This window comes from Diabrotica virgifera, chromosome 5 (assembly GCF_917563875.1).
Source record: "Diabrotica virgifera virgifera chromosome 5, PGI_DIABVI_V3a".
NCBI classification, from domain to species: Eukaryota; Metazoa; Arthropoda; class Insecta; order Coleoptera; family Chrysomelidae; genus Diabrotica; species Diabrotica virgifera.
The window spans coordinates 110,795,285-110,810,681 of NC_065447.1; the positions used below are offsets into that span (position 1 = coordinate 110,795,285).

Genomic DNA, 15,397 nt, shown 5'->3' on the forward strand with positions numbered 1-15,397 from the left:
TGTACCGAATTCGACTGAATTGGAGTTGGTCACACTGGTTATCCAATAAGAAGAATTGCTGATCTGTGGGTTCCTGGAAGAAGTACATTATAGATGTTTTCACACAACGCAATGGTATTTGTCATAATATAAAAATTCATCAATCATCGATCAAAAGAGGTAGCTTGATTAACATAAAGTTACTGGAAGTAAAATATTACATATCACTGGGACACGTTTTTTACGTACATGATGAATCTATTATCAAAATTACTCTTACTGTCATAGTTTACAAGTAAATGTGATTTTGCTATTTCCCGGAAGTAGAAACTTCCGATTTGGTAGTTTTCCCCTACAACTTTTATTACTAAATTTGTTATTACTTTATTACTGATTCATTACTGAATCACTCATCAGATTCTTTTCGTGAATTTGTTGGGTTTAAGGCCAGTTGTCTCTTCAGTTTTTCTGTATTTATTGCAGTTAGGCTGTACTAACTTCTGGACGCATTGATAGACGGGTCGCACAAAATTAAAGGATAGAGATGTTTTTAAATTTTTATTTTGATCCAATAAGAGGATATTGTATAAAGGAGTTAGCGCATATTGTACAATAGGTATTACATAATCATTAGACAATGATTATTATAGGACCGACTTGCATTTCATAATTAAGGTAATCCACGGCATTTCTGGTCATGGGCCACTAATAAAAATAATTAACAGTTTTTAGTAGGAAAGTGCAGTACTTCATGGTGATTCTCGAATACATGCCAGAGATGATAAGCAGATTCCAATATTTTCCAAAGGAACGATATTCCAATAGTAACATAAATTTCCGATCATGGTCTAGCGCACTAGATAATGGAAAAACCCACAATTCGAGAAAAATCAAGAGATATGTTGTTGTATATTGTAACTTAAGAATATATAATATATAATTGTGTCCATTATTATATAATATATCCTCAAACTAGGGAAGACTTATCTCATCCAACTGTGGGAGCTACCAGTTGAAGTAGTAGAAGTTTGCTATATTCCACAAAAGTACTTCTTGGCACAGAGCCTCATTTTTCTTGTTATTTATTCCTATATACTGTACAATACTTCTGTATTCTACATTCCACCTTGCGTCTTACGTTGTTTGATTTCGCCAGTTCCGACATTTTTTCTGATTCCGAAAATGTTCTTACATTCCATGTTCATTTTTTCTCAATTTCAGTCTTTGTCTATCGGTATTGCTCGTAGACAATTCATATTTAAAAAGACAGTAGGAAACAAAAAACGCCAAGTGATACATTAGTTTTCTACTTTCCTTAACAAACCCCTTCTTTTCAGATGTTTTAATGCACATTTAGCTGCGGTACACTTGGCAATACGGTAATTGCGTCCAATCCCTTTAAACAAACCTTTCCCAAATACTTCCACAGTAACTCTAACTCTCCTTCCATCAGCCAATTTTTCTGGTTTGCCGAATTTTGCTGTTTCTGGTTCGAGTTCCAAGAGTTCTCTAATGGGTGATTTGGGTACTTTATTGCTAAACTGTTCGATCTCCGGTTTCATCATTTTATAGTACACTTTCCACACAGCATCTAATGACATTCCAGAATCTAAAAATATTGCACCTGCTACGGATTCAAAGACATCTCCTAAGGCTTTGGGAACTTCTACATCTTCTATTTCCTCACATTCGGTCTCTACAACCAGGTACAATTCTTCTACTAAAGAATGTCCACTCTCTTCTTGTAGTCTTATAAATCTCTCCACAACCTAAAAATATCAAAAAGTGTTATTTACAAAATTCAGATAGGTTTGCTTTCAACATATTAAGAAACATATGTGCGATTGAACAAAAAATTTTACATTTATATCTTGGCACAACCAAAAATTATAAGATAAGGTTTAATCGCATTATATACTCACGGACAAAAATATTGCATATTATGCATTAGTGATGTTGAAAAAGTTACTATTCGTTAAAAAGTACTCGTTACTTTCGAATACCGAAAGTAACGATTACTATACAGAGAGGCAAATCGTTACTATGATTACTCTGATTACTTCGTTACTTCGTACCAATCGTATCAGAGCGAGTAACGACTATTGTATCTACTTTGATTGCTTTGATTACTCTGATTACTTCGATACTTCGTACCAACCGTATTAGAGCGAGTAATGATTATTGTATCTAGTTTGATTACTTTGATGTCTCTGATTACTTCGTACCAATCGTATCAGAGCGAGTAACGGAGTAACGACTATTGTATCTACTTTGATACTCTGATTACTTCGTTACTTCGTACCAATCGTATTAGCGAGTAACGACTATTGTATCTACTTTGATTACTCTGATTACTTCGTTACTTCGTACCGATCGTATCAGAGCGAGTAACGACTACGACTATTGTAGTTGTTATATCGGAATACCTATACAAAATACCTACCTACCTACTGAGAAATACGATTCACGATATGATTACCGGTACTCAAATACAAAAGTAACAAAAGTAATCAAATCATTTTTATCCCTTAAACAGATCGGTGAAGGTCGTTGTTACATCGGAATATCTATGCAAAATACCTACCAACTGAGAAATATGATTCTCGATATGATTACCGGTACTCAAATACAAAAGTAACAAAAGTAATCAGTGTAATCAAAGTAACGAATACTGTAAAAAATGATTACTTTATACAAAATACCTACCTACTGAGAAATACGATTCTCGATATGATTACCGTACTCAAATACAAAAGTAACAAAACTAATCATAGTAATCAAAGTAACGAATACTGTAAATGATTACTTTATACAAAAGTAACGATTTGTAACGAATACTCGAAAGTAACTATAATCAACATCACTATTATGCATGTGGAATGAAATTTTTTGTGCTGTTATCCTTAGCCCCCCTGTATCATAGGAATATGATTTCTTCTTCGAATGCGATGTTTTAATTAAAGTATCATATAAATGCTATAATCGGATTTAAATCTGATATGGGCTTTATGCTGGCCAGAATAATTTTTAAATTGAATCTCATCAAGGTAAGTCTTCACTATGCTAGCGACATAAAGACGTGCATTGACAAAAATGTGTCATCTCAAATATGGCTTTCAAATGGCAAAACATAATCTTCTTAAATGTGTTCAATGTCCATATCAGTTGGCTTTCGCCTGACCACCTCCACGTTCGGTATGTCCTTTCGGTCCGCACGCCCCTGTTCGGTATGTCCTTTCAAAGCAAAACCGCTCCATAGCACTATGACGCCACCACCAAAACTAACGGTCTATATGAGGTTACAACTGACATACTGTTCGCCAACTCTTCTATAGACGAAGTTTTGTAAATCTTGCTTCCATATGATGAACGCTATGCCAGATGTAACCTCATACAGAGTGTTAATTTTGGTGGTGGCGGAATAGTGCTATGGAGTGGTATTTCTTGGAAAGGAGATACCGAATTTGTGGAGGTGATTGGGTGAATGGCAGCTGATATGTAGGGTAGAGTGGGCCACAATGAGACATGGGCCACTATGAGACAGTTAAAGTATTTCAATATAGCGGGGCTTGACAGGTACTGCACTCTATGAGCAGTTCTATGAATTTCATCTTTACCCATAACCCTACATTACCAATGGCTGCTATCACTCTATTACAGATTGTTTGACTTTCGTACTTTTTCGACACCAGAAGTTTTTTCATCACTCTATTTCATCACAAAATATTACCCAGTTAAGCAGATATTCTGTTACTTTTTATAACTAACATATTATAACACATGTTTATATAGTTAACTTTCATGATATTTACATTGTGAGTTTCTACATTTAAATCGGTTATAATAACAAAAGAGTAAAACACTGTGTATTGGGTCACAATGCGACAGATACATTGGGCAATAAGACAGAATTTTTGTAGGCACTCAGACATAGAACACTACGTTTCAAGTGAGAGTAGTGAGGAATTTGAAATTACTGCTTCTAGTAACAGTGAAGAGAAGTTTTGATAATGACCAGCAAGAAAGAGTTGATCCTTCAAAATTTAAGCTCTTTGATGACGACCCAAATGTTGAAGATTTTGTCCTTGTTAGGTTTGAGCCTAAAGACATGAGAGATGTTTATTACATAGGTAAAGTAATCTCAACAAAGGGCATAAATGGTGATGTAGAAGTAAGTTTTTTAAGGAAAAGTTAAAAAAACCAGGTGTCTCATTGTGGCCCATGCTTGGATCACAATGAGACATTTGCAATGGTTTTTAAAAAACTTTATGAAACTGATTGAAATCAATCACAGATCATCAATTTCAATGTAAAACGTAGAGAAAACGTCAACGTTTCTAGAATACTAAATTTGAAAATAATCTGTCTACTGAAAAAAAAAAATAAAAAAAAATAAAATGAATTTTGTCTCATTGTGGCCCACCCTCCCTTACATTAAAAACATTTTAGAAGATCATGTTTCACCACTTGCCAGCCAATTTGGATACCAAATTCGTGTTAATCCACCGTGACGCAGGTCTTCATCTCGGTAGAATAGTGAATACTTATCTTGATGAGATTCAATCTAAAAATTCTATTGGCCACCATATAGCCCATATCAAATCCGATTATACCATTTATATGATACTTCAAAACATCATATTCGGAAAAGAAATCCTATTCCTATGACACTGGGGGCAGCACAAAAAGTTTTATTTCACACGTTAATTTTAAAATAAGCAATATTTTTGTTCGTGAGTGTATATTACTGCAATACATAACTGAAAAGACTGCAAATTCCCATAGTTGTGGATCACCCATCTAACATTTTAGTACTTAAACAGCGCTTATTTATGCCTAATGGAAAAACTATAGGACGAAAAAAGTGAGTACTATTATGAGATGTAGTGAATAAAACTAGCACTGAAATGGTTTTAAAATTATTTTCCTCGTGACATCAGGGCTACTATACTATGCGGTCTACCCCGAGGATCTGGTCTACCTGTGCATATACCTTTATTATAGTGTGTGGTATACCGATCGCAATCTAAAAATTTCTTAAGGATTTGCGCAAAATAAAAGTATTCTTCTAATGGTTTAATTTTATCTGCTTCACTTATAATAACAATTGAGACATGTTTTATAGATTAAAAAGTAACAAACTTTAAAATAGGTACTATTGTTAGTTGTAGATTGAAATAAATCGCAAAATATAGTTAATTTTCTATTGGTATTTTAAATTTGTGTTACCAATTATTGTATTAAAGCACTTTCAATAAGAGTGCGCTGACCTATTGTCATTAGTTATGTCGTATCTGCAAACTATACTGAGTTGGTGTAAAGCGTGGTTTAGACACAGCGATAAGTCACAGCAACTTATTATGATGACAAGTTGCTGTGATCTGTTGATGATTTAAACGCTGTTTAGACGCTGCGATATGTTGTTGTGATTTATCGCGATGTGATTGACCACAACAAGTTGAAGAGGGGAGTATTGTGTGCACTTTACACCCTTCAATACATTATAACGAGTTTTCATCCTAACAAATAGATCCTGTTACCTTCTTCATACAAAAATATCAAGGTTGGATATGTTATACAGGGTATTTACAAAGTTATAACCAATTTTATATGAAAATCGTAACAAGTTCAACTCACTGGATAAATAAAAATAAGCACAACGGCAATGGTTTATTGATGCCATATTTTTTTATTGTCAAAATTTTTAAAAATGATTGATATTGCTAATTTACTTTATATCTAATACAGGGTGAGTTAAAACTCAAGTACATTATTTTCTCAGTAAAATTTAAATGGGATACCCTGTATTTTATATCACTATTGAAAAGTACCATTACCGTACTTTTATTTGTATACAACATTCCCTATGTCTAAATTTATTAGTTTTCGAGATATTTTCATTTTTCAATGGACCAGTAGCGTGGCTGCCCAGATCACCAGAATTTAATAAACTGGACTGATTTTTTGGGGTTACTTTTAGAATAGAATGAAGGTTACAAAATGCCCCCAACAACAAGAGATGAGATGAAAAATAGAATAAAAAGTGTATTTCGAAGTGTTAATTTACAAATGCTTCGTAGTGTAAGTAACTCATTCAATAACCGTTTTTAGACATGCATAAAATGTGTTAAGCGGTCATTTTGAACAACTTTGTAATTACATAAATATATAAAATATTTTAATTTTTTCAAAAATGTTGTGTTTTGTGTTCATTTTTTTTTAATTTTTTACTGATAAATTATTTTTCGTTCTTTATTTGTTACATTGGTACATTTACATACAAAAGTAGTTTTTATTTGTTTTCACAAAATTTTTTTGTTTTGTGTTTTTGTTTTTTTTTGCAAAATTTATAATTAATAAATTATTTTTCTTTCTTGTTTCTTACACTTACCAAAAGTAGTTTTTAATTGTTTCAAGAATTGTGTAAGTATGTTGTGGTTGTGTTTTTTTTTTTGTAAAATTTATTACTAATATTTTTTTTTTCTTTATTTGCTACATTGTTACATTTATTACCAGATTGATAATCAGTACTTAATCGTAAATTGACAGTTTTAGACAATTCAGTTATGGCTTACTCAAAATGTGGAAAGTTTTAGACCCGTAATTAATAATTTGCTCTGAAAAATGAAAATATCTCGAAAACTAATAAATTTAGACATAGGGAATGTTTTATAAAAACTAAAGTACGGTAATGATACTTTCCGATAGTGATATAAAATACAGGGTGTTCCATTTAAAATTACCGAGAAAATAATGTAGGTACATACTTGCGTTTTGACTCACCCTGTATTCAATATAAAGAAAATTAGCAATATCAATAATTTATGATATTGATATACGAATGAACTCCTAAAGTACGGAGAACAAGATCTAACTAAATAACTATTAAAACTAATACAAAACATAATAGAACAAAACAGAAGAATGGAGATCAAGCATCCACAAGAATGGAGATCAAGCATTCTCATACCTCCCTTCAAAAAAGGAGACCAATCGGACCCGGAGAATTATAGAGGAATTAACTTGTTAAACACAACATTAAAATTAACAACTAAAGTGATAACAAACAAATTAACTGAAATTATACCATTAGCAGAAGAACAACAAGGTTTTAGGTCGGGAAGGTCATGCACTGACGCTATGTTTATAATGAGGTAAGTTCAAGAGAAATCGTTGGAATACAACAAACCGGCATATTTATGTTTCGTGGAACTTAAGAAAGCATTTGACATGGTCAAATTAAAGGACGTTATCCATTTGTTATACTCGAGAGAGGTACCTCTAGGAATCATTAAAACGATCGAAAACATCTACCAGAACCACACAATAAAAGTAAAAGTGGAAGATGAACTAACTGACCTAATTGAAGCGGGCAGAGCGACAGGGGGATTCATTGAGTCCTTTATTGTTCAACCTGATCATGGACGAAATAATAAAAAAAGTAAGAACTAAAAAAAGATATCAAATGAGAGACAAACAACTCAAAATAATCTTCTATGCATACGACGCAATACTAATAGCGAGCTGTTGAAAGGTACAAACGTTATTTTGATAGTCCGTTTAGTTTTGGAATTAGCAGTGGTAAACTATCTGAAATTAAATTTTTAAAAGTAGTGCACCTAAGTTAAAGTGTTATCCAGTCTGTTTGGTGAATTTGGCTCCAGAAAAGTGCATCCAGGCCTGTGTGTAGATAAATTCATCGTATTGCAAGGTCAGCTTTATTTACATTATTTACATTAATTACTATCTATCACTCCCACCGTGCCAACTAGTCAAACCTGCGCTAATTGTTTAAAAGCGATCGACGACCGTGAACGTTCGGCCCTACAATGTGATGCCTGCAAAAGAGGAATTCATCTGGCATGTACCGAGCTTCTCCAAGATGATCGCATAACCAGATGTAAGGTGCGAGGCATTAAAATTATTTGTAACAGCTGCTCAAGCAATATTGAAGCGTTTTCAAATTTAAAATCCATTCTTAAGGAATATAATGATGATCTACAATTAAAAATTAGTCAAATAGATGAAAAGATCGCTGAAATTACAACGAAATTCAATGATCTAGAAATTAAATTATCATCTGCTGACCAACATTCGTCACCACAATTTGCTGAAAATATCGCCAATGAAGCCGTCGATCGTATTAATCGTGCCAAAAATGTTATTGTCAGAGGCGTACCAGAATCTACAGGTGATATTCAAACTAAAAAAGATGAAGACAAAAAATTTTTGGAGGAAATTTTGTCGGCTGTAGAATGTAATGCTACCCCGGTTACTTTCTTTAGAGTAGGCAAAGTTGGTGATAGATTTCCTAGAATGATTAAAATGGTAATGAATAATGAGTATGAAGCTAAGCAAATTCTACGAAATAAAAGGAAACTCTTAGAAAAAACAAAAACAAAAAATGTATCCATTGTTGACGATAAGACACCTATGCAAGTTAACTTTTTAAAAGAATTGCGATCTGAGTTAGAGACTAGAAAAGAAAACGGAGAGCAAAATTTAACAATAAAATACATACGTGGTATACCAAAAATCACTAATTTTCGACAATAATATTATAAAAACCTGCTTTTACGACTGGCTCTGCTTTTATACCAATTTAGCGACATTGCATTCTAAATTTAATGAACTTTTATGTTATATTCAGGATTTAAAACCTAAAATAATATTAATCACCGAGACTTGGCTAACACAAAAAGATTCTGACAATTTATATACTATAGATGGATACTCTCTTTACAGATTTGATCGCAGCAGTCGAAGAGGGGGAGGAGTGTGCATATACTTGTCATTAGATATTTCTGAGACTTTTTCTGTTGCTAATCTGGATGTTGTTGTACCTAACATTGAACTTTTATGTTTAAAAATTTCTCTTAATTCACTTGTTATTCACTTGGCGTGCATATATCGTCCGGGTAGTACTATCCTAGAAGATGACCTAATCTTGATTGAAAAAATGGAACTCCATTCAAACCTTGAAAATCTTGTCTTATTTGGTGATTTTAATTTTGCCGATATCTCTTGGCCTTTGACTATTGTAAGCAATGAACTAACAAATTCGAAAAACATTTTTACAAATTTTGTTCAAAGTTCTAATCTACACCAATTGATTACCAATCCAACTCGTTTCAGAATAAACAATTTGCCATCAACGTTAGATTTGATTTTTACAAATGATGACCAGTTGCTTACAGAACCGGTGATTCGCACTCCAGTGGGCAATTCTGATCATGTAGTTATCACGACAGACATACAGTTTCTTATGGAATATAATCATCTTTCTGAAAATACAGTTATACATGAAATAACACATTTTGAAAACCTCTCTCTTCAATTGCGTGATGTTGATTGGCCGTTACTACTGGGAAGTCTAGAACATCCGGAAGAAGTTTGGAATAATTTCATAAACATCATTGACAACTACAAAAGACTCAACACTACAAAAAAAACTTACTATAGGAACAAACTTAAGCCATGGATTAACGGTGAATTGATATCACTTATAAGACACAAAAGAAAATTATGGCGAAAATACAAACGTACAGGTGATACACGTGACTTGCAAACTCACAAAAATTACACAGGAATACTAAAAAAGTATATCAACGAAGCCAGAGTGGCATATGAAGAATCTATTGTAAGCTGCAACGACTCTAAAAAACTGTATAAATATGTTAGGTCTGCTATGTCTTCTAAAGTGTCCATTCCACTGTTAAAAAAGCATGATGAAACGATTTGTCAGAACACGTGTGAGGTCGCTAATATTCTCGCAGATACATTTTCTAAAGTTTTTGCTATTGAACCGTCTCAAAATCAGTTTCCTATAATCAGTAATCCACGAGTTATTCCCAAAATTGATTATATTGATTTTTCATCTGAAATCATTCAGCGCCATATTGACAAATTAAAAAACAACTCATCTCCAGGGCCCGATAAAATTTCTACATTATTTTTGAAAAAATGTTCAGATGTCCTCTCTGTTCCACTATCACTAATGATGCGTTCATCTTTTAATGCACACTCTTTGCCTTTAATTTGGAAAAGTGCTTCGGTGACACCTATATTTAAAAAAGGGAATAAGTTAGATCCTAATAATTACAGACCAATAAGCCTTACACCTGTTATTTGTAAAGTTATGGAATCAATTATTACAGAGTGCCTTTCAGAATTTTTACTTCGAGAAAAAATTATTCCTCTACAACAACATGGCTTTGTGAAAAGTCGATCAACCATGACTAATTTACTGTGGTGTGTTAATGAGTGCACAGCAGCATTAGATAAAAAACGACCTATGGATATAATATATTTAGACTTTGCAAAAGCATTTGATCGAATACCAAGAAGAAAATTGATGTATAAACTAGAACATTTTGGCATTCGCGGACAACTTCTTGAGTGGATTAATGATTTTTTAACAAATCGGGAGTTTTGTGTTAGAGTTGGCAAGTCGCTGTCATCTAAAAAAACGGTTTTAAGTGGTGTTCCACAAGGATCTGTTTTGGGTCCGCTTCTATTTGTGTTGTATGCTAGTGATCTTGAATCTCATATCAAATCTAGGAAAGCTTTCTACGCAGACGATACAAAAATATTTGCTGACCCACTCTTGAATGGGCAAGACTTACAAAGTGACTTAGATTCGATCTTCAAGTGGTGTTCGGATTGGATGTTACCTCTAAATAGAGATAAGTGTGTGGTTTTACATTTGGGAAAAAATAACCCTCGTTTGTCTTACTCGATAGACGGGCATTTACTGGATACTGTGGAATCATATAGTGACCTTGGTGTAACAATTACTGAAAATTTGAGTTGGTCGGAGCATATTTCAAACGTTACTAAAAAAGCGAATAGTAAGTTATACCTACTTAGTAAGACTTTTACAAAAATATCATTTTCGGGTTCTATTCGTTTGTATAAAACTTATGTCCGACCCCTACTGGAGTACTGTGGAACGGTTTGGTGCCCAGAATTAGTGCGCGATAGAACTCTTCTCGAAAATATTCAAAAGAAGGCCACCAGACTATGTTTCAAACGAAGAAGGCCAGATTACCAACAAAGACTTTCTTTAGCCGGGTTATCAACTTTTGAAGCTCGTCGACTCCGTGGTGACTTAATTATCACCTTCCGAATTTTAAAGTATGGATATGGAGATTTGCAACACTTGTTTATTTTAAACGATCACAGCAGACTACGTGGACATAGTTTGAAAGTGAAGAAGGAACCCTTTTCGTCTATAAAGCGCCAACATTTTCTGTGTAATCGCATTTTTAGTATATGGAACAGTCTCCCAACGGAAATTATAAATTCTCCATCTATTAATGTTTTCAAAAATCAACTAGACAGTTATTTGTTTGTAAACTGATCAGTGTTGTGCACAATCTATTAGTCTATAGTTTATTTGCGAAGCTAATTTTTGTAATGTAGGTACTATTTCATTTTTCTTGTAAATGGGCTTATGGGTCTCCATGACCCCAGCCCTTATTTCTATGTAATAATAATAATAATAATAATAATAATAATATTAGCTATTAATAATATTAGCTATTCATTTGGTATTGTTAAGTGGACAAAAACGGATATAGAAAATCTTCAGCGAAAAGTACGAACACACCTCACAAAGGCACAAAAACACCACCCTAAAAGTGCAGTAGAACGAACGACATTACCCCGGTATTTAGGAGGAAGAGGACTTATGGATATAGGTGAGCAATTAGATAAACAAATTGCTAATTTAAAAACTTATTTTCAGATGCAGGCTGAGACATCTACTCTACATCGCGCTATCTGCGCAGTAGATGACACAACACCGATCAAACTGAGGGAAGCAGAACTGCGCATAAACCACCTTACTAAGGACGAAAAAGTGCGCGCCTGGATGGGTAAACCTTTGCACGGGCGACATCCCAATGAGGTCAGCCAAGATTATGTCGACAATATAGCGTCGAACTACTGGTTGACATCAGGAAAGATGTTCCCTGAAACGGAGGGTTCATTACTGGCCATTCAGGATCAGGTTATACCAACCAGAAACTACCTGAAATATATCATCAAAGACCCTCAGGTTCAAAACGACAGATGCCGATATGGATGTCAAGCCCAAGAAACCATCCAACATCTTACAGGGGGCTGCCAGGCATTTGCTGCAACTGAATACAAGGAACGGCATGACGCAGTGGGAAAAATCCTTCATCAAGAGATAGCTATCAAGCTGGGACTTCTCCAAACGGACCATCTCCCGTATTATCAATACGTCCCTGAGAGTATGCTTGAGGATGGCAACTACAAGCTATACTGGGACCGCACTGTGCTCACAGATCAAACAGTGGCACATAATAGACCAGATCTCGTACTAGTTAATAAATTAACAAGACAAACAACACTAATTGATGTGGCGATACCTAACAACAATAATCTACGTAGTAAATTCACTGAAAAGATCGCCAAGTACAGAGATCTAGAAATTCAAATACAAAGGCAATGGAGAATGCAAAGTACCCAGACGATACCTATTGTTATATCTACTACTGGAGTCATTCCGAAGAACCTCCTCGAAAGCATAAAAAGGCTGGGTCTAAATGAACATCTTTACAAGACCATGCAGAAAGCTGTACTACTCGCAACGGCCAGATGTGTACGAAAATTTTTGGGAGATACACCTGCATACCAAGTCACCTAGGGCTCGATAACACGGAAAGAGTCCCACCAGAGCTCAATCCTTTTGATACCGTAGGTATCTGGGATGAGTCAATTTTCCCCCTTAGAGGGAGTGTGAGCCGTATGGCTAAATCTGGATAATAATAATAATCTCTCAAAGTGAAGATGATTTACAACGTATTCTGCACCAATTTAACATAACCGCCAGAAAATTTAACATGTTAATTTCACCAAAAAAAGACAAAATGCATGGTTATAACGGCAGATCCAATAAGATTTTAATTGGAGCTGGAAGGTCAGATAATAGAACAAGTGATGGAGTTTAAATACCTAGACATCACACTGTCTAGCTACGGAAGGCTCGAAACAGAAGTGGAAGATCAAGTTAATAGAGCAAACAGAGCCGCAGGTTGCCTGAATGACACAAAGGCAGAATTGACAAAACAGTCATCAGAATAATTATGACATACACGGCAGAAACACGACCCGACACAGAGAGGACAAAAAGATTGCTCGAAACAGCGAAGATGAATACCCATCGAAAAATCGATAGTAAGACTCTATGGGACAGAGCTAGAAGTGCAGATATACGACAGAAGACAGGGTAAGAAAGAGAAGAATAGAATGGAATGACCACATAAGCCGAATGACAACAGAGTAGTCAGGACAGAGAGAGACGGTTTCCCAATAGGAAGACGATCAGTAGTAAGACCACGAAAACGATGGAACGACAACTTACTAGAGGCACATTGAAAAAACACAGTCATGTCTATACAAAAAGAAGAAGAAGAAGAAGAAGAAGAATTTATGAAAATTTTGATAATAAATAAAAAAATATGGCATCAATAATCCATTGCTTTTGTGTTTATTTTTATTTATACAATGAGTTAACTTGTTACAATTTGTCATATAAAATTGGTTATAACTTTGTAAAATACTCTGTATAACATAACAATTAAGTTAAGAAGATTTTGAATATAAAATAAAATACAGGGTGTTCCATTTAAAGAAACATAAGTTTGGTCTGTCATTATGTTATCGAACCCCCTGTAACATTCTAATTAATTTTGAAATGTGAATCTCAAAGTTGGCTACAATTTTTGTTATTAACAATAACATTTATTGCTATCTATTATTAAAACGGATCTACGGAGCTTAACCCCACTAATCAATCACCCTGTGCACATAATTCGTATAGTTGATAAAAGTATTATATTATTATTGTTGATTGATGCAACCCAACTCCAATGATAAATCGCTGTACCGTTTAGACACGACGATAAATTAAAACAACTCGATAGTTACAATAAGTTGATGCAACCCGATACCAACTCCAATCCAACTTCAACTTTGATAAGTCGCTGCGATGCACCGTTTACACACAATGATAAATTGCAACAACTCTATTGATATCGATAAGTTGATTTATCGCTGTGTCTAGACGACCCTTTTCCCATAGCATTTCCCATAGTTGAGGCGTTCAGAGCAACAGTGGCGTAAGCCACAAATTGAGCATTTTTAGATTAATATATCAATAAAAGCAGCAACATTAAATCTACGGATTAACCACCTCTAAACAACCTACACAAGAGAAATAACTCAAATAATTCAAGAAAACAAATGTTTAAAAAAGTTTTGAGGCGAAATACGAATAACATCGGTAACAAAAATATGTACAAAATCAGAAACAAAGATGGCAACATTGCTACGGTTAAAGCCGAAATCCTCAATATTGTCGAATCGTTTTATCGCGAAATGTATGAGAGCACCAACGAAAGGCAAGATCAGCCCCTGCCCAAAATCACAAACCGGGGATCAGAATTCATGCCAGAAGTAACACCACATGAAGTTAAAAAGGCACTTTCAGAAATGAAAAATAATAGTTCCCCTGGCGATGACGAAATAGTGATCGAGGTAATCAAACAAGGTGGAAATAAAATTATCCAGGCTATGGCCAAACTTTTCACCGAATGCATTTACCAAGTAAAAACTTCTCAATGGAGCAATGCAGTGATTATTTCATTACACAAGAAGTGACATAACAGATGTAAAAAACTACCGTCCTATCAGTTTGCTATCACACATATATAAACTTTTCACAAAAATTATCAAAAAAAGAATGGAGGCTAAATTAGACTTCTATCAGCCTAGAGAACAAGCTGGATTTAGATCTGGATATAGCACTAACGACCACTTACTGGTAATAAAAAACCTAATAGAGAAGTCTGCGGAATACAACAAACCATTGGCACTGATATTCATGGACTACGAGAAAGCATTCGATACCATAAGCCAGCAGAAAATGTTAAACGCATTGACAGAATGCCGAATAAACCATCGCTACACTAACATGATAATATATCTACCAAAAGGCAACGGCTAGCGTAAGACTGTCCGAGCAACAAACAAATACATCCTGTATACAGCGAGGAGTACGACATGGAGACACCATCCCACCAAAGCTATTCACAACCCTTTTAGAACACACTTTTAAGAAGGCAGATCTAAACGAATATGGTATCAATATAAATGGAGAGAAGCTCAGTCATTTGAGATTCGCAGATGACATCGTCCTTATAGCCGGTCGTATGGATGATGCAATAATAATGTTGATCAAATTATATCACGCTTCCTTAGAGGTCAGACTAAATATTAACATCAACAAGACGCACATAATTACTAATATGGTGCTAAATCGTAATATTGTTGTTGATGGAATGGATATTGAGCAGACTGCATCTTATAAGTAATTGGAACATGAAAT

The 15,397-nt window shown here is 34.4% G+C and overlaps 1 protein-coding gene across 1 annotated transcript in view; it reads right to left on the reverse strand.

The window, feature by feature from the left end:
• Nucleotides 1–524: 524 nt before the first annotated feature.
• The window catches only part of LOC114344934 (endoribonuclease Dcr-1), a 78,521-nt gene continuing 63,648 nt past the window's right edge, over nt 525–15,397 (reverse strand). The window contains exon 7 of the mRNA XM_050651516.1: nt 525–1,748. Coding sequence (XP_050507473.1) covers nt 1,278–1,748 — 471 coding nt within the window. The 3' untranslated portion in view covers nt 525–1,277. The remainder of the gene's footprint in view (nt 1,749–15,397) is intronic.